General features: G+C 36.6%; 1 protein-coding gene across 43 annotated transcripts in view; it reads left to right on the top strand.

The window, feature by feature from the left end:
• The window catches only part of PTPRK (protein tyrosine phosphatase receptor type K), a 560,031-nt gene that overhangs the window by 273,139 nt on the left and 265,580 nt on the right, over positions 1 to 21,312 (top strand). For all 43 annotated transcript variants that reach the window (XR_014803891.1, XM_084956833.1, XM_084956839.1 and 40 more), the window contains exons 4-5: positions 8,028 to 8,109; positions 10,688 to 10,803. Coding sequence is in view for 39 of the 43 variants with exons in the window: in XM_084956679.1 (XP_084812805.1) it covers positions 8,028 to 8,109; positions 10,688 to 10,803 (198 nt within the window). In the remaining 4 variants the exon portion in view is untranslated. The remainder of the gene's footprint in view (positions 1 to 8,027; positions 8,110 to 10,687; positions 10,804 to 21,312) is intronic.

The following is a 21,312-nucleotide window of genomic DNA, read 5'->3' on the forward strand; positions in this document are numbered from 1 at the left end:
TTCTTTTCTTCTCTTTTCTCTTTCTTTCTTTCTTTCTTTCTTTCTTTCTTTCTTTCTTTCTTTCTTTCTCTCTCTCTCTTCCTTCCTTCCTCTATTTCCTCTCCTCCCTTCCTTCCTTCCTTCCTTTCTTTCTTTCTTTCTTTCTTTCTTTCTTTCTTTCTTTCTTTCTTTCTTTCTTTCTTTCTTTCTTTCTTTCTTTCTCTCTCTCCCTTCCTTCCTTCCTTCTTTCCTTCCTTCCTTCCTCTCTCTCTCTCTATTTCCTCCTCTTTCTTCCTTCCTTCCTTCCTCCCTCCCTTCCTTCCTTCCTTCCTTCCTTCCTTCCTTTCTTTCTTTCTTTCTTTCTTTCTTTCTTTCTTTCTTTCTTTCTTTCTTTCTTTCTTTCTTTCTTTCTTTCTTTCTTTCTTTCTCTCTCTCTCTCTCTCTCTCCCTTCCTTCCTTCTTTCCTTCCTTCCTTCCTCTCTCTCTCTATTTCCTCCTCTTTCTTCCTTTCTCCCTTCCTTCCTTCCTTCCTTCCTTCCTTCCTTTCTTTCTTTCTTTCTTTCTTTCCTTCCTCCCTTCCTTCCTTCCTTCCTTCCTTCCTTCCTTCCTTCCTTCCTTCCTTCCTTCCTTCTTTCCTTCTTTCCTTCCTTCCTTTCTTCCTTCCTTATTAAAAACACACCTGTGGCATATGGAAGTTCTCAGGCTAGGGGTTGAATCAGAGCTGCAGCTGCCGGCCTCTGCCACAGCCCCAGCAATGCTGTATCTGAGCTGCATCTGCAACCTACACCGCAGCTCATGGCAGTACCAGATCTTTCATCCGCTGAGTGAGGCCAGGGATTGAACCTGCATCCTCATGATTACTAGTTGGGTTTGTAACCTGCTGAGCCATAATGGGAGCTCCCCATAACTGCCATTTCCTTTTTGTGGTGGGAACATTTAAGATCGACTTGCTTAGCAACTCTCAAGTGTATAATACAGTGATGTTAAAAATAACCGCTATGCTGTATATTAGATTCCCAGAACTTATTCACTTTATAACTAAAGTGTATGCTTTGTATACTTTGCCATGACATCATATATACATGGAATCTACAAAAGCCAAACTCAGAAACAGAGTCTAGAAAGGTGGTTACCAGGATCTGGGGTTTGGGGCAATTAGGAGCATGTTGGTCAGAGAGCATGAACTTGCAGTTGTAAGAATATATAAGGGGTATGTTTAATCTCAGTTTTACTTGATGTTTGATCAGCATTAGGTCCTGATACCTTCTCCACTTCAGATTGTATCTCCATTTCCCTTTCATATCTCTATACACTTTATTTCCATCTTCTCTCTTTTTGCTAGCTCATCTTCCCAAATCTTGTCAGGGTGGAAAGTGTGGTAAAAGAGAAAAGGTGGCCTAGGATGGATCCTTGAATATCCAATGTTTAGCGTTTACAGGAGAGAAAAGTCAATTATATTTAATGATGATGATGTACTTTTGTTCATAGATGTTATACATTGTGTGTGTGTGTACATATATCGTTGTATAATTTGTTGTTGTTGTTGTTGAGCTAGCATCTGTGGAATGTTTACTCTCTGCCAGGTATTATGAATAAGCTTGAGGACACAAAATTAAATCAAGCACAGCTCCTGACTTTGAGGCTTCACATTGTCTTCAGAAATGTAGATGTATGTGCTTTCCTAGCACTGATATACATGGGCCTGCATCCTTAGACACCTTGGGTTGTGGTACCAGTGACTGTTTTATTCATTATCAAAATTTGGACATGGACATTTAGTGTGTGTGTGTGTGTGTGTGTGTGTGTGTGTGTTTTGGCCACATCTGTGGCATGTGGAAGTTCCAGGGCCAAGGATTAAGCCTGAGCCACAGAAGTGACAATCCTTGATCCTTAACATACTGAGCCACCAGGGAGCTCCCTGGACATGAATATTCAGAAATAGAGTTTGATTTTGGTCCATTTACTCTTTGAAGGCAAATGTTTAATTTACTTTGAACTTTACAGTCACAATAGTCAATGTTTTAAAATTCAAATCGCAAAAAAAAGTTGAGGTAATTTATGGGAATAAAATAACAGTTTATTCTTTTTTTTTTTTTTTTAATTCAGGGCAAGGGGTTGAGTTTTTTTTTTTTTTTTTTTGGACTTTTTAGGGCTACACCAATGGCATATGGAGGTTCCCAGGCTAGGGGTCAAATGGCAGCTGTAGCCGCTGGCCTACACCATAGCCACAACCATGCCAGATCAGAGCTGCGTCCGCAACCTATACCACAGCACGTGGCAATGCTGGATGTTCAATCTACTGAGCGAGGCCAGGGATTGAAACTGCGTTCTCATGTATTCTAGTCAGATTCATTTCTGCTGAGCCAAGACAGGAACTCCTTGATTGAGTTTTTTAAGGGAGAGAAGGGAATGGGAAGAAATTTCATTGTAGTACTTTGTGTCTTTTACAGTTGTTTTCTTCCCATGATGGCAGTGGTGCCCCTTAACCTAGAACTCTGTACCAGGAGCTGTGCTGAATGGGTCATGTGAATTATCTCATTTACTCCTCCCTTAACGCGGAGGTGAATACCTTTTTCATATGTTTTTCCATAAGTTAAAGTTAACACTTAAAGAATGTGAACTAAATATAAATCTGACTTTGGAGCCTATACTTTTAACACTATGATATATTGAAAGAAAGTTAAGTGCAATATTTAACTTTAGATTCTTCTTGTATCCATATTTTATCCTACATGGCATTTTATATCATTTAATCATTTTATATATCAGTCATTTCACATACACCATTCAGCTTTCACAACAAACCTGTGATATAGGCAAGGCAAATACTGCCCATCTGAGGCTATGAACATACACTTAAATAAATTGCATGAGTTGCATGTGGTGGCAGACCAACAACTAGATTCTAGGCCTCCTGACTCTGAATTCAATTTTTCATTATATGAGGTACTTCTGCATTAATTTAGTTTGCCAAAGGATAAAGCTGTTCTTGTTTTTTAGAGTTTGTCTCCTTCCCTCGTTTAATTCGACTTTATTTCACTTATTTAGTTAATAATCCAAGAACGTTGCTGGAGTAGCAAAAATTTGATTGGAATCATCACCTTCAGTATTTTGGGTAATGGGGTGGAGTGGAAACAGCGTGAAAAGCAGAGTCCTTCCATTCTGTTCCCAGGCTGGCCTCCTGGATAGGTTCAGGTTGACATCTGGTGTGGCTTCCATTGCTCTCTTCTCTTGGGAAGCCCTGGTTGACTACTTGACACCAGGCATTAGCTCTGACCGAAGCATTAGCCCAAGCAAGTTTTGTGTAATTAAGCTGTTGAGATTGGTTTTCCCTGAGTGGACAAAAGAGCCATACAAGGTGAGGGCTCTGTTGAAGTGATAAAGTTGATTAGATCCTGAGCAGTAAAGGAATTTGATCTTAGAAATTTCCTCTAGCTCTTGTTAATGAGGCATAGACAACGCTTAGCAGAGAAAATGAGGTCACTAAAGAAGAGAAACATTTTTTTCTTTATTAAAGACTTCTTTCATTCCTTTTTAAATCAAGGCTTAAATTTATGGTCCAGAATAGAGCTCAATATAAATGAACAAATTAAGAAACTTTTCCTCAGGGGTGTAGTAAACATCTTTAAACTTATCACCTACATGAGGCCAAGAAGGTAAAACAATTTGAGAAAGTAAAGCTAGGAGATAAGCCTAGAAGTAAAATAATTTAATTAATGCTGACTGCAATAAAACTGAAACAATGAACTGATTCTTACCCAGATGTGTGGTCTGTTTATAAGAATGTATTTTTTTCCGAAAATAACTAAAAAGTTTTTTTTTCTTTCTATACCTTCCCTTTGCTTGAACTCACATTCAGGCCAGTCAAACTTGTGTTCCTGGATACATTTATACAAATCTCGTATATTAACAATGTTTATTATCTTACCTTTTGGTTTATACAGCACTTTTACAGATGCTCCTATTGAATCCTCATAAAAGTTTATAAAGTTGCATTATCTCCATATTAGAGAGTTGGGACTTGGATCTAAAATTTGCTCAAGAATTTGTAAACAGAGAGTTGGGAGTCTAATACAAGTTTTCTCATTCAAAGATGATCTATATCACAGCTGCTTCAAGTTATGTATTATTTAATGTCTGATTCTTTTCTTCTATTTCTTGCTAAGCCTTTGTTCCAATGGTTTAGAAAGTGATGTGACAATTGTTCTCATATTGAATACATTTACATGATATGCAAGTCATAATGTACAAGTAACACGTGCGTGTGCACACACACACACACACACACGTGTATCCTGTATTTTAGATTAGCCTTCCTTTTATCATGAAACATTTGTTTTCCCACAAAGACCTCATACTTCCACTTCTTAGCATCAATTTATTCCAATGAAATTAATAGTCATAAAGGGCAGATTTGAAGTAGAAAAGAAGTAACGCAGGAGCTAGTTGATGATGGGAGTGTTTGAAGGGAAAATGAAACTACTACCCAGCCTACTGTGTCCCCTTGTCACTGGCTTTGTGGTGGTGTATGTAGGTTATTATATGAGACTGGGAATGCTAATAATTCTGCTATTTAGTCAATATGATACATATCTAGTTTGCAATTTAAAATGACACTTAAACATTTAGACTTTCAAAGGACATTGAAAGGCTATTTAAGGAAATGTTCTATGTGTTTGTTTTTCTATCTTGAGAGAAAGCGTAGTGAGCCTGATGGAAGATTGGAACCCTGGGGGCTGGTTTAGGTCCATCCCTGGCTCTACCACTTGTTATCTGTTAGGCTTTGGTGCAGTCACCTAACTTGAAATTGAGGATAAAAATGTTACTTACCTCATATGATTGTAGTGAAAATTAAATGAGCGCATGTGTGTGGAGAGAAAGAGAGAGAGGGAGGGAGGGAAAGAGAGAGAGAGGGAGGGAGGGAAAGAGAGAGAGAGGGAGGGAGGGAGGGGGAGAGAGAGGGAAACAACTGCAGATGTGAGCCTCAATGCACATGCTCACTTAGAACAGTCTCTTGAATACAGTGAGTGCTCAATAAATGTTAATTGTTATTATGAGCTGAGTCAATCAAACTTTAGTGAAACTGTGTGTCACAAGTTACCAGAGAATTCCTAATGACCAACTTTAACTTATACTTTTTAAAGTTTTTCTTGACCTGTCTTCTGCATGTCATAGTATTTTACCATAGCCTACATCTACTTTATGCAGATTCTCAAACTTCTATTTGTTGTTTTATTTCTGCACAGTTACAGCAAGCTTCAGTAATTTCCCTTTCTCCCATAGAGCCCCTAAGTCTGTGCTGAGCTAGAACCACAGCCTGAATCCAGGACTGGCAAATATTCATGAAGATTATGGGAAAGGAGATCATGGGATCCCATTGGAGAGACGCTGTCTTCCTAAAATTTATGTTTATGTTTATCCAGATGCTATTGTTTATGCACATATCTAATGTTTTAAAATTATGGTTCTTACACTTTATCTGGCCTTTTCTAACCCTTTTGGTGGGAGTGTGGACCTGCCTGAAGCCTCCTGATACTTCTCTTCCTGCCTTGACCATTATTATGTTTGTGGGCCTCTTCTGCTGGCTGTCTTCTTGTTTTCCCTTTCAGTGGTTTATCCTCTTTATCTTCCTAGGCCATCTCACTCACTGATCCCCTTAACTTCCAAATAAGTTGAACTTTCAAATAACTTTCAAATAAGTGGTTAAGAGCTTACTCGCTTCCATGATGATGACTTTGAAATCTCGAGCTTTATTTTAGACCCTCCTGGTCTGAGAGATGTATCTGCCTAGTTGTCTCAACTGTTCACCCCATATGTGTCCAAGGCTTATTAAATCTGTAATGTCAGAAGTGTACTTAGTTATCTTCTGCTCAAATTTGTACCTTTTTCTGTATCTGGTTAGGGATCCTGACAGTGCTGGGGCACAGGGTAGACTGCCCCCAAATGTGCCTCAGTGGTATATTTTTTTACGTTGAATTAGTTATTTAAGAAAAGGCCAGTGCAAAGAGGTACTACACTCTGACTCTCCTTTCTATCTCCCTGAAGGCAGGAAATAAATCTCTCATGTGAAAGTTGCATCCTCTACATTTGGAGGTAGAAAGACAGCCTTATCACCAGAGAGAGGGAATTTGGAGCCGAAAAGCCTGTATAAACAAATCTTGTTACTTCTCTAATTTACTACCTCAGGTCCAAACTCTGTTTAGGTTCTTCCCTAATTGAGGAACCCAAACCTTTCTTTGTCTTGTCACTTCCTAGCAAATTTATTGTTTCTTTGTCTAAAAGGCATAAAAGCTGCCTCTGCTTTGGTCTCTTCTTAGGTCCCATTTCTCTGAGATCTTCCTGTGAAAACTCGATCTTTTTCTCCTGTTAATCTGTCTTGTGTCAATTTTATTATTAGTCCTGTCACAGGAACTCATGAGAGGTAGAGAGGGAAATTTACCCCTTCCTGACAATAGATAATAGCATTTTCCATCTATGGACCCAAGCCAGGAATCAGAATTGTCCTATTATTTCTCTGCAACTAGTGAATCAATAAGTTTTATTTGTCTGTTTTTTTTTTTTAATTTTTTATTTTTAGGCATTGTTTATTTATCCTATCGTTTTCTTTTTTCTTTTTTTCTACTGCTACTAGAATATTATCTGACTGTCTGTTTCTTGTCTTATCTTCTTTAGGGCCATTCTTCATCTTTTAGCCAAATATATATTTTGATAGATCAATTTGATTATATTTTATTCCTGCTTTAAACAGCACTTCCAGTACATTTTTTCTAAAGTGTTTTGCAAAATACACCAAAGATAACCTATGCATTTGCGCAAATGGAGGAGCCCACAGTCAAATAATATGTTGAAAGGTGGCATGCTAAATCTGTTTTCTCTTGAAAAGTCACAGCACATGTTATTAAGAAAAGGCTTGTGAAGTTCTGTCATTGACTGTAATAATAAAATTCTCAGTTGTGAGCTTCTATTTGAACATTGATTTTTTTTTTTACAACTTGTATCTCACTTTATTTTCATAATTACCTTACAGAGTAGGCACAACAAGAATCATCATCATTCTACAGATAAACTGAGATTCAACAGCTCAATTATATGCCCAAGCTTGGCCCCCATCTTTCATTATTGAGATTTTATTACTAGCGTTTGTTATCAAGTGTGTGGTAATGATCATATTGGAATCAGGGTTCATGGTGAAACCCCTCTGTTTAAAATCTTGGGATTTAAAAAGCTCCAAGACACTAAATATCACCCAACATATAGCACAATTCAGCACTGTGTGTTATTCTTCATTTTGAACATTTATTTTTAAAAATGTTTGTTAGATACTTATTTCAACTATTTTTTCAAATATGTATCAATAATAATATTTATTTAATTTTTAAAAAATTGATTAGCCATTGACAGGATATAATCCTGACTCACTCTCAAGTTATATAAGGTCTTCCATGCCTACCTCTCTAAGTTTATCTCTTTCCTCTTGTGTCTTTGTAGTCATATATTTCATATTGATTTAGTTTCCCAAATACAAAGTTCTATTATGTTCTATTGTGTATGGTTCCTGTTGCCTGGAATGCCACTAATCAATATGATGACCTCAGTTTTTAATAATTCAGCTATTTAAAAAGCTTAGGTCAGTTGATGTCTTTGCTGGTGAGCATACTGCTTGGTACATTGTAGGTGTTCAATGTGTGTTAAATAAATAACAGAAATGGGAGAAATCAATAAGGGAAAATTTAAGGATATGAGATTTGCTGTATCTGCCTATTCATTCTGCTTATATATCACCCATTCAGGGAGTCTAACAATACTTAATAGCAGTTGCTTTAAACGTTTGGTGCGGGTTACTTGACCTCAGTAGGTTAGTTGTTCTTCAAAAATTTTTATTTGTCTACCTATACAACAGTTAGGAAATTACATTATAAGATAAAGTTTTAATTCTTGTAGGACAAAGGTTAAATTTTATTTTTCTTAAGTGTGTTATAGCTGTTCTTTCACTGTGGAAATTCCTTAAAAATGATTGTTGTAATTTTTTTTCTATTTCTTCCTGACAGGTAATATTTGAAGCCGAAGTCTCAGGAGGGAGAAGTGGTTATATTGCCATTGACGACATCCAAGTCCTGAGTTATCCTTGTGGTAGGTTGTGATTAAGAATTGTATTCTTCAATATCCTTTCAGCACTTGTCTTATATTGACAGTGACTATTGATTGTTTATCACTTGGTCATTGCTGTCTCTTTTGTTATTACTCCCAACCTTCTCTTCAGCTCTAAAACAATGCCGAAATAATTCTAGAGTTTTTGAATCAAATAGTTTTCAGATTTGTAACTAATCGTACTACACATATTAAAGGATTCTTTTAATTATTTAGTTACTGAAAATTGTTCAAAAGAAAACCACTGTCCCAAATTAGCATCACTTGTACTAAAAGCCCATGATACCAAACCTAGATTTATACCTGATCTAATGGCAGTTTCAGCTGTTTCCAGAAATGTAATCTTGATTGACCAGTCTTGAGTTCCAGTAAGGTAGTCTGTCCTGTGGTTCCTCTCCATCCCTCAGAGGAAGAAGAGGTGATTTTCATGATAAAACTCTTCTGTTCCTTTTTTGCCCCAGAGAAGTTATCCTGACCCAAAACTAATTATTTCTTTTCCTTTTTGCAGATAGCTCCATTGCACCACCCCTTTTCTTATAAAAACCTTCCACTTTGTACAACCCCTTGGATCTGTCTTCTAGTTGCTAGATAGGCTGTTGTATGAGTCATGAATCCCCTGATAAAACCAATTAGATCTTTATTTTTAGTCGAATTTTTGTTTTCTTATAAGAACAAAGTAAAAAATATAAATGAAACTCCTGATAGGACTTGTTCTATCTTTTGGTATTATTAAATTGTCTAGGAAAGCAAAGAATAGCAAATCAGAGTTCAATGGAGTGTTTAATGAAAAGAAGCCTCACTAACTTATGTGATCTGCTAACTTGAAAGTTGAGTGAAATGAAGAAAATGAAATAATTCTGTAGTTAGGACTAATTTTTTTATGTCATAATAAAATTTGGCCAATTCATATTAAACAACAAAGCAATAGAAAACACACAAAACAAGAAACTCAATTTATTAACATACTGTTTTGTATGTCCTTAGATTCACATTGGCTGGTCTTCAGATGGTGTAACTAAATTTGTGTTTACATCACATACTCTGAAAGACAATTATTGCCTGCATTCAGTAGAGCCAGGCATAAAACGACTGGCATAAATTCAGACTTTAGCTGTGTCTCCTAATAGCAGTGTTTTATAGGGCCCATGAATTCTGGATGATCTGTTCAGTAATTCTCGTGATGGAAATTCTCTAATACTTTATAAGCAACTTGTACAAGGGCCGCCACCATGCCAATGGCTAAGGCTTGTGTTCCTGCTAACTGGTTGTCAAACTCAGTGTGCATCTGAATCACTGACAGACTGTGGCAAATCACGGATTACTTGCACATCCCTGCCCCCCTCCATTCGGAATTCATAGGGTTGGGGTGGGGCCTGAGAGTTTGCATTTCCAATTAGTTCCCAGGTAATACTGATACTGCTGCTCTTGAGTTGGCAGTTTTAGAACCACTGTTCTAACTTGTGTTCCAGTGCAAGCATTCCTTTTCCCGAAGCACCTACTGAGCTGAGGTACTGGAGAAAGATGTAGCAGGTGAGGGTCTAAGGGTTTATTCCATGTGGTGTATTCTAAGAAAAAGGAGAACAAGATTATCTCACTCAAGATTGGTTGATTAAATTCCTTCAGTCCATTCATATATGAGATCACTGTGTCCATCTACTGTTCATTTATACTTTTTGAAAGAGAGAGGTTATAGAAAAGCTTTCATGAGTAAATAATTTAAAAAAATTATAAATCAAACACGACAGTAGTTTCATTGTAATATAGTCCTCCATGCGCTTTCTTCTATTCAGTGAAGCTTAGCTTTTTGTGTTTATATTTACTTTCAGTTGAAAATAAGAATAAACTTCAGTTTTAAAAGGTACTTATAGAGAACACTTATTTGACAGTCATGTAACTCATGTATATTTTGACTGCAGTCATTACTTTTTTGTTGGTCTAATATTTCTTTTGGGTAACTTTCTTAGGACTGTAAAGGAATAGGAGGTGGATTTAACAACAGTTAAGCTGATACTCTATTTGAGAGGAAGAACTGTCCCTTGTTCTTTGAAGTACTAGAGGATTATAGCTATTAAAACTTAAAAAAAAGGAAACATCTAACTGCTTAAACGTAATAGCTCAGCAGTCCTGTATATGTCAGTATTTGCGATATCATTCTGTTTTCCCTATAGTTTTCTATTATGCTCTGCTTTGTACCTGTTTGATCTCTTTTGCTTGCTTTGACTTGTAACTAGTTTTGTTATCACCCATATGCAAAATGCTAAGGGGATTCTCTAGCAGTAATTGAGTAGCTGTTGGGGCTCACTATGTATAGAACAGTGTTCTAGCAATTATGGGGCAGTGAGTACTAGAGCTACTGGAAAAAAAAAAAAAAAAAAAGAACAGAGTAAAGAGAGAGAGCCAGCGGTGTCTTTCAGCACAAAGAAAAAGCAATTTTCTTCTATATGGCATTAGTCTTGGTCAAAGGTAAGAGTATTAACAACATTATTCTGTTAAGAAAAAGTAACCGGGCAAGTTTTCTTCATGTGGAAAAAATAATTTTTTTTTTCCCTTGCCTTCACAGATAAATCTCCTCATTTCCTCCGTCTGGGGGACGTAGAGGTCAATGCAGGGCAGAATGCTACATTTCAGTGTATCGCTACAGGGAGAGATGCTGTGCATAACAAGTTATGGCTGCAGGTAAGGCTAAGTTGGCAGCTGAGCTAAAGGGTACACTTGATTTTTTAAAAATTCACAAATTCTTTTTCCCTGTGTGTGTGGAAGGTTGGCAGTGGGGAAGGTAGGCGTATATGTATGTGACAGGTTGTCTTTTGCGTAAGTTTGATTTAATTGGCTACAGATTCATTTCAGATATTTCCATTTTTGGAATATGAATACAAATATGACAGTGTATAGTTAATAAGTATTCAGGTTCGTTTCTTGTGAAACCTAATGATTCTCTAATATCATGTCCAAACTGCAGAAACAATTTTTCTAGATCCATTCCAAACAGGGAAACAATGAAAATTGCCTCATTTAATATTTTGAAACACAACTTGCAAGAGTGTAGTACTTTAGTAGGAACTGTCATGCTCTGATACATTTTTTTAAAAGTATTTTAAGAAACATTTGGGAGTATTTCTGGAAATGTGAATTGGAAGAGAGCCAATTAATTTTTTTTTTTTTTTTTTTTTAGTATTTTTGTGATTAAGGGTTAATCACAGATCTGAGGACAAGATATTTGCTTCTCACATATTAAATCCTCAATAAATGTGTATTTAATAAGTTGCAATTTAGCGTACATGTTGGGGGAATGTAAATGGTGCATATAAAGAGCTTTAAAAGAATCTGAGAAAGCAGAGACTAAGGAATTAGCCATGCCTTCCGAGGATGTCTGTCAATCCTAGGATGGAGGGACCTGGGGACTGGGGGTTGGGAGGAGCTAAGAGCAGCTCTAAAGCTTTGAGGCTGGACTTAGGACAGATGACTGTTGAGCTAAATATTTGTAAGTAATAATATTCTCTGTGCACCTTTATTATTATTATTTTTAATTCTATTTGCATCAGAATGAAGAAAGGGATGTAATTAGTTAGAATTTTAAATTCCTGAGAATGCCAATAGAGACCAAAAAGGGAAATCATTAGCTTAGTTTCTTGAACATAGACACCAGGCTTTATTTTATGATATCTTTAGAGAGGTAAAATTAATGTTGAGGATCATTGTTAGGCTGCATGAGGTTGGGGTAATGATTATAATAAATGATTATTGAAATTATACCTAGTATAATGCCTGATATTGTACTGGGTGTTATGAATGTGTTTTCTCATTCAATTCCCACATCCAGTTGGATGTTATAACAGATGTATATTTTCATATAAATCTAATTATCACTACTTTTATAATTTACTTGACATGTGGGTATCAGGATATCATACTGAATATGTGAAAAGAAAATGAAATCCCTCCTTTTTTTTCCCTTGTGATTATGCTAATTTCCTCTACTGATATTGAAATGTAAGATAATTCTTCCTGTAGAGTGTATTGTATAATGTGCAACCCGTTTCATCAGCTAAATATCAAGTCAGAATCCTTCTTACTTTCTCTCTAAACCTAAATAATTAGTGTTAAAAGTGTTTTTAGATAATTTTCTAATGATTTTGCTAATACTTTTTCATTTAGGTAGGGGCATTGTTGGCATTCAATTTTGTGATCCATATAGTCTTGTCTTGGAGAACCAGAAACTCTCCAGCCTGCTCCTAGTTTTATGCTGTAGGATTTAATGTGACATTGAAATAAAAAGGGTTTTGTGTACTTAGATACCAGCTGCCTTGTGGCAATGAAGACTTTTTGGCCCTACTGCTCAGAGGGGGTTGCAGTAAAAATACTGCTGATTTATTGTTTCCTATTTTGTAGATTGACCCATTTCATTCTAATTTTTAAAAATTTACCTCTTGCCATTTTTCAACTAAAGATGAGAGATAAATACATTCTGTTAGATTTCTATTCTACTTTATTTTTTCCTCTCTTCTTTCCCTTTACATTTTCCAAGGTAAATTTATGTATTTCTTGTCTATTTTGACATTGAGATTGCCCAGTTCTTCCACGATTTACATATTCGCCTTACTGATGAAAAAGCTTTTCTGCCTTTTTTAATAATACCACTTAAATTACCTTAATTTAGTCTTTTAAATCATTCTTCTCCATATTTAAGAAATATTGAAAATGACCAAATACTCAGTTTAGGGATGTTTTCAAATAAATAAGACTGTGGTACACAGATAAAGATGTAGATATATGGATACAACTGACATCTGTATCATTTGAGTGAGTAAATCAGAAAGTATCCAGTGATTAAAAACATGATCCACCTTTTGCTAGAAGTAGTAGAAACATAACAAAGGAGGAAGAATCTTGATTCTACAATTAATCTGCAAAGCCAGCCCATACAAATAGAAGTCAAGATGTTTTTGCCCAGTGTAGAACAACTTCCCAAATATCAGGAGGTCCAGTTCTTAAATATAACCTTAATCTAACCCTTTAACCCTCATAACCCAGTTAATCATGCTGGTTTAGAGAATTCATTGAACTCTTCTAGGCCTCAGTTTCCTTATCTATAAAAGGAGATGTGAAGAGAGACTAAAATCTCTTCCAGCTATAAAATGCTAGAACAGGTTTTTACATTATTTTTGATGATCTGAAACATGGTCTTTGTTTTTGTTTTTGTTTTTGTTTGTCTTTTTACTATTTCTTGGGCCACTCCCGCAGCATATGGAGGTTCCCAGGCTAGGGGTCGAATCGGAGCTGGGGGAGCTGTAGCCCCCGGCCTACGCCAGAGCCACAGCAACGCGGGATCTGAGCCGCGTCTGCAACCTACACCACAGCTCATGGCAACGCCAGATCGTTAACCCACTGAGCAAGGGCAGGGACCGAACCCGCAACCTCATGGTTCCTAGTCGGATTCGTTAACCGCTGCGCCACGATGGGAACTCCTGAAACATGGTCTTGATCACAGTTTTTGTTTAATGGAAGAATGGAAAACTTTTAAGTTATTGATTTTGTATGGGAAAACAATGGTCCTTTAAGTATCATTGTGAGAACAACTGCTTAAAATCTCTGCTGAGAATGAATGCATTTTGAGTCTACTCAAAATGAAAGGTCTTTTCACTTCTTACAAAAGTAATGGAATAATTGAAGTAGTTGTTACACCTGCCATGGTCATGTATAATACGAACAGCCATCAAGGAGTTACTGCTTTGGTGTAGTGGCATTGGCAGTGTCTCTGGAGTGCTGGGATGCAGGTCAATACCCAGCCTGGCACAGTGGGTTAGCACTGGGTGTTGCCTCTGCTACAGTGTAGGTCACAACTGTGGCTCAGATCTGATCTCTGGCCTAGGAACTCAGTATGCTGTGGGGCAGCCAAAAAAAAAAAAAAAAAAAAAACCCAAACAAACAAAAATCAACTTTTGATGTCCTCCAAATCATTTCTGTTATATAATATTAAGCTTCAATTGGTAAATGTTGTTTGAATATGGGGTAAAAGAACAAAAACTAAGAAAGCAGACAATTTTCTATTTTAAAGGAAAAGTGATACAGTAGAACTGCCATGAAAGACACTGATCATAATATCTGAAAGTAAATGATAAAGCAGTTTGCTTATAGAAATATATTTAGAGAATAACTTCTCTCATTTGTTCATTGTCTTTCACTACAGTTGGTATTTCAGTCCTTTTTATTGTTTAAAATGACATCCTGCTGTGTGGCACTGGGAACTATGTCTAGTCACTTATGATGGAGCATGATAATGTGAGAAAATAGAATGTGTACATGTATGTGTAACTGGGTCACCATACTGTAAAGTAGAAAAAAAATTGTATTGTGGAAATAACAATAAAAAAAGAAAGAAAAAAATGAAATGACATAAATTAGGTAAATTAAAAAATGGAGCACAAAAAAGCAGATAGTGCATTACCTGCGATAAAATAGGATAATCCATAAAGTGTATCACACTGGTTCTGCTATATCTTTAGGGAGTGTTCTTTCCTGTAAGATCTCAGATTATATAATTATAGAGTCTTAGAAGTGGGTCATTCATTCTAGATATTTAGAAAACAATGGCAACACATATAAGGCAAATTAACTTCTTTGTACATGCTGAGTGAACTACTAATGCATAGAACAATATGGATGAATGTTTTTAGAAGTCTGTTGAATGTCAGCAAGCTATAAATATGGTGAAATCATGAGGCTTTGTGAAACATAATTTTAAAAAGTATGTTATGCAGTTCATTCATATTGGAAAAGGGAGTTAGAATAAAGTCTTTAGTCACTTGCAGAGAATTTCCAAATTCTTTTTCTTTCATAAAGCTCAATGAAGTAGCTTGCATGCTAGATATGAACACAACGTTTTTTCTGGCTTACAATCTGCAGTTTTTTCCCTACATGAACAGATGTTTTTCAGTGCTTACAACAAGTTTTAGTACTATGTATGCCACTTTGTGTTCATAAGGAACCCCCAGTGGTAGAGAATTTGTGGATCATAACTTAAGGCTTATGGTAAAACACAGGTTACAGGAAACAAGATCACAAGTGAAAATTTATACTGAAATAAAATAATCAAAAACATGATTATATTCCTGAGAAGTATCATAATTTTCTTATAGGAAAGGGAAAAATTAGGTTATGTAGGTTATATTTGTAAGTTAAAAATTGTAGTCATGACTTTTTTATTGCAACTCAATAATATGGATATTAGATAAGGTTATGGCAGGGACAAGTGAATATACAACTAACAAATGACACAGCAGTGCTACTGCTAAGTATTTATGTAAGAGAAATAAAAGCCTGTGTTCACAAAAAGACTTGTGGAAGCATGTTTATAATAGCTTTATTCATAATAACCAGTAATTGTGAAATGTCCATTAACAGGAGAATGGATAAACAACTTGTGGTTCATTCAAGCAATGGAATGCTACTCAGTAGTAACTAAGGGTACATTACTGTTAAAGGCACTGGGATGGATAGCTCAGCAGTGTTGTTTTCAGAAAGAGAATAGACACATGAAAGAGTGCATGGCTTATGACTCCATTTAAGATAAATTCTGGAAGAGACAATGCTATTCTATGGTGAAGAAATTAGAACAGTGTTTGACGGTGTTGGGTGAGGATTGCTGGGAAGTGGACAAAGGAAGCTTTCTGATGTAGCATAAATTATAGCTTTATTGAGGTTTGGGGTCTATGGATATATACAAATTTGTCAGAAGTTAAGATTTATCCAATTCGCTGTATATCATTTACCTCAATAAATCGCAAATGAGGAAAAAGTGAGCATATGAAACCTTTTATCAAATAACCCCATCACTGGCCGCACTCATCAAGCCATAGGTGGAAATCGCCTACAAACGTTACCTGCATTTTTATCCATCTTGTCTATTCGAAGTCATTTGATTAGGTTCAAAAATAATTTTTCATCATTAGTCTAAGCTGAAATATAGAATAAAGTATGTTCTGAGTATTCCGTTATCAGAACATGTCATAACATTCGAGGAGGTGAAAGAGTTGAAACAGGTTGGACTGTAACTTACAAATTGGTATTCTTTATGAAGGTCCAGTGTAAGTGGACACCTACATAGCAAATCAAATAGAGCCCATTGCTGGAACATCTGTCAGACCATATGCTTTGGCTTCAGGTTCAGTGTAGAAACTAAAATGCTAATGACTCCATCCATCATTACAGAGCTTGGTGGGCATACATCTTAGGGTTGGACAGAGAAATTCACCAGTGGAGTTATTGAACATAGGGAATTGTGCAGGGAGATCTGGTGGCACCATTTGTTTTGGTGAACTGAAAGGAGGCTGTTTAACGTGTGACTGGTCATCCTATGCAGATTGCCATCAAAGCTGTGGCAGTTGGGCCAGGCTGTCAGGAATCTCTGCAGGTGCTGGCACTGTGCCTCCTGCGTGCGCCTGCCAAATCAGGAAAGCCAGCTATCGCTTTGCCCTTGGTGAGGCTCGTCACTGCTAAAGCAGTGTGATATGGCTAGTGTCTCAGCCAAAGGAAATGTCATTCCTTATGGAGCAATAGATAATTTAAGCAATAGATAGAGAGTAAAATTAGTACAATGAGATGCAAATGGCTCAAACAAACAACCAGAGAGAGGCTGACCTTTTCCAGTACCAACCGTTGTCAGCTGAGGGTCAATGAAAATGGTTGGTCTGAAACTTCTGGCCACATAGTGTTTTATCTATCCAGGCCAATGACATAGCCTTGTTTCTATACTGCATTGTGAACATCCTCATGTAGCACTGGAAATCAGAAGCATGATTTTAAAAAATATGAATAATTTGAAAGTACAGAAATTCTATTTGGTGAACTATATCACTGTAGTATTTCCAATGTCAAATAGTCCTTGGTCACACAGCTTTTGCTGATGCTGCTGTAGTATTTTCCTGTGCCTATTTAAACTGTCGTATGAGGTGCCTAGATGCTTGTTGTATGTGTAATTTCTCTAAGAGATTTTACTCTCCCTGAAACGATTTCTTTCTGAGAAAAAAATTTGATAATTTTTCATTTATTATAATGAAGGGAAAATCTTGGAAACAATCCATGCCTAGAAACTTGCAGTTTACAGTGGGCAATTTAAACGATATATGTGATTAGATCACACCGGGTACCATAGGCAGGGGTGAAGAAAGGAATGAGCTATAGTGAAATTCTCCTAATGTCTGGACTTGGTGAAAATTCTGACATTTTTGAGATTACTGGCCCTATGAGTGGCTGACACATATTTGAAATATTAGAAAAACAAAAGGCAGTATATAATTACCAGGGCCATGAATAAAGTTGAAGAAATGATGTCAGGATGGCTAAATGAACATATTGTAAATATATCTTGTGATTTGTGGGAGACTGGTTACATTTTCTAAAATCTTAGAATATTGGAAATGTGCAAGAGGGATTTAATTTTTTTTTATAGATACTAAAGTGCAATAATAACTAATGGTTTGAAGCTATTTGGTGAGAGATATAAGCTGATTATAAGGAAGAACTTTGTAATTGTAGGGCTGTTGAAACCTAGAATGAGCTACTCCAGGAGATAGTAAAATGACAATTAGTGGAACTATCCAAGCATAATCTGGATAAGCACTTGCTAGAGATGTAGAGGACATTCAAGCATGAGGCTGAAGGCTTTTTAAAATCCTTTCAGCCCTGAGAAGTGCTTGTATAACTGAAAAAGAAAAGATCGTATGGACTCTAAACCCTGTATTATTATAGTCAGAGTCGAGCGAGAGCATCATAGACTGGAGTGTTTGGTGAAATCATTAAGGAAGATGTGATTGAGTCTTTGAAGGACATATAGGACTTGGATAGCAAAGATTAAGTGGGCATAGTTATCACTGCAGTTGAGTGTATGTATGCGGGGTGGAGTAGGAACATTAAAAGAAGGATCTTTTTTTTCCCTTCATTATTTAAAGTTTTATTGAAGTATAGTTGATTTACAATGTTGTGATAATTTCTGCTGTTGCAACAGATTGATTGAGTTATACACATACACATATCCATTCTTTTGCAGATTCTTTCCCCATACGGGGTATCATAGAATATTGGGTAGAGTTCCCTGTTCAGGTTTCAGTTGCCCATCCACCGTCATCTTCTTTTTTTAAAAAAAAAATTATTAGAGTATAGTCGATTTACAGTGTTGTACTAATTTCTGATCTTTTTTCAAAAAACTATTAGAGTGTAGTTGATTTACAATGTTGTACTAATTTCTGCTGTGCAGCAAAGTGACCCAATTACACACACACACACACACACACACACACACTCCCCCCCTTTTTTTGCTTTTTTTTAGGGCCACACCCGCAGCATATGGAGGTTCCCAGGTCCAATTGGAGCTACAACTGCCAGCCTACAGTACCACAGCCACAGCAATGCCAGATCCCAGCCGCATCTGCGACCTACACCAAAACTCATGACAATGCCAGATCCTTAACCCATTGTGTGAGGCCAGGGATTGAACCTTCAACCTCATGGTTCCTAGTTGGATTCATTTCCCCTGCGCCACAACGGGATCTCCTACATTCCCTTTTTTATGTTATCTTCTATCGCCGTTTATCCCAGGAGACTAGATATAGTTCCCTGTGCTATACAGTAGGATCTCATTGCTTATTCATTTGAAATGTAATAATTGGCATCTCTCAACCCTAAACTCCCAGTCCATTCCACTCCTTTCCCTAGCCCAATTCTGATCTTCTTTAACTGGAAGGTTCACAATGGGAAGTAGAAGAAATAGAGTTTATGACAGGGTGGGGACTGGACGATGATGGAACCAAAAGCAAGAAAGGAGCCACTGCTAGTAGGATAGACATCAATAGTGAGGGCCTAGGATTGGATGATGCCAGTAGATTTGGAAACACGTGAGGAAGGAAGGAGAGGGATCAATGAAAGAAGATGACAGAATTTGCATCAGGTTGGTACCAGGTGAAAGAATTTGGGAGAATGTGAGATTGACATAATGAAGACAGCTTTTGAAAGTCCCTCAAACATTTATGTTTTACAGCCAGTCTGTGAGTTTTGTCTTCTTGTTTTCTGTCTGGGAATTAATTTGTCTCTTCAACCCGTTTCTTTACTTTTCTGCCTTTCTACCTTGATAATTGCATGTAAGTTTTCCTAAATAGGAATGAAAGATAGGAAGCATTACCATTCCTTTTGGCCCTTTTTAGCCTTAAAAACTGTTTCCCAAGACAATTTTCAGCTTGTGACCAAATTAAACCTCTGGGTGGTCCTGGTTCCCCTTAGGAGAATTCATCTATGGGAAGGCTGTCAGTGCTTTCTGCCTTGACTTCTGTATCTTGTGCCTCACCGACTAGGACCTGCATAAGAGAAGAGGGTTGACCATTTCCGTTGTGCTTTCCTGACTCCTTGTAGACTGATACATGAACCCCAGCCTACTATGTAATTCTAATTTTCTCTGTTTATCCTTAGTTGAAGCATTACTGATTTTTTTATGTGTGTATGCTGATTTACAATTCTGCTCCACCTAAGAAACCATGTTCTATTTGGTAGTTAATAGCCATCACTCTCGTCAGCCCTGCTTTTCCTGAGGACATTGGCTTATTTAAATTCATGTCATTATGTTCTTCCTTCATGGCTTCATGTGAAGAATTACAATCATTGGCCTTGAAGTAGAATCACTAAGTATCATAGATTATAAATGTTTATCTTTTACCCTTAGCATTTGGGTCTGTGTGTATATAATGATGAGCATCGGAAAGTTTAATCATACTTAATTTTTGGAATTGCTAAATATTCCTGAGGTCATCTTGGTTGGCTTTGTGTGGCTTTCTACCATAAAGAACTCATGCCTTAAATGCATTTTCCTTCTTCAATAATTTATAAACTCTGGAGTTTCTTGTCTATAGATTACATAATTGATTATAAATGAATAATGTGTGGAATATTCTTAATCTTCTTTATCTTTCCCTAGAGCATGACTGTAAAAGCCCGGCCATCATAGAAGCTCAAGGATTTCTTCTTATCGATATCTATAAATAACAATTTACTGCTTTTTCTGTGCAAGAATAATATATTCTCCTACTATTCACAGAGCTACCCTTTTAGTGTGTTTTTTCAGGTGTGTCACGTCAGACACGTTACAAATTTCCATTGAGCTCCTGTGATCAGTGTTACAACACAGGGGGTCTCACTGGTAGAGGGCTGTGTTTCTTCTTTTTAAAAAGGGGTCTCGTTTAAAGATCTAATGTCCATAAAATTATTTAAAATAAAAAATTGAGAAAACCACAGAAAAGTGAAAAACAATGATGAGGAATTTTTGTAAGATACCCACCACGTGGGTTAAGAAAAAAGACTTTGCCAGGTATCCTAAGGGCTTCTTCCAAGTGCCTCATTACAGACACAACTGAGCCATCGCCCTACCCCTACAAATCATAATTATCATGACTTTGAGCCCTTGAATTTTTTCTTCACTTACATCTATATAGTGTCCTTCTACACTATGGGTTAGTCTTGTCTATTTTTTAAAAATATGTCTTTTAAAGTCTCTCTTAATCTGTGTGTTTATCCTCTATCCCTTCTTTTCTTCACAATTTTGCTGGTGAGGAACTGAGGACATCTGACTTGTAGTTTTCACACAGTCTCTGTTTTACTGATTGTGTACAAATATTCTCTCCAGTTCAGCATGTTCCTTTGAATTTCCTGAAAATTGGCAGCCAGATGCCGTGTTCGATTCTCTTGTGATGCTAGAGGTGCTGCTTGGTGTGCTTACAGGAGGCACAAAATGTCTCCTGTTTTTTTTGTTTTTTTTTTTTTTTTTTTTTTTTTTTTTTTGGTGATGCTGGTACCAATTTATGCTTATTGCCTATTAAATTGTGGTACTCTGATTTTATTATTTCTTTCATACTTGTTTAATTAATTAAATGATACTTCTCATCTACTATTTATCTACCCAGAGGCATAGTTCTTTTAAGGAAGGGGAGGGTAACTCCTCAAATTTATGCCTGAATTATTGTTTTTCAATAATTCCTGTTATCCTCCAGTGGTGACTGATTCTTCCTCTTTTGTTTTTTTAGTATCAGGAACTCATGGATTTAAACGTACTGAATGGACTTCAGTTCATTGACATTATTGCTATTTTAAAAACTCAAATTGTCCCATCTTTGATCAGTCGTTGGCATTAGAGTCCTTTCAATAAGA

The sequence above is a fragment of the Sus scrofa genome, chromosome 1 (genome assembly GCF_054392235.1).
Source record: "Sus scrofa isolate SSC_HxYL_T2T_F1_AM1 chromosome 1, Sscrofa_HxYL_maternal_Yorkshire_Landrace_v2.0, whole genome shotgun sequence".
Taxonomy (NCBI): Eukaryota; Metazoa; Chordata; class Mammalia; order Artiodactyla; family Suidae; genus Sus; species Sus scrofa.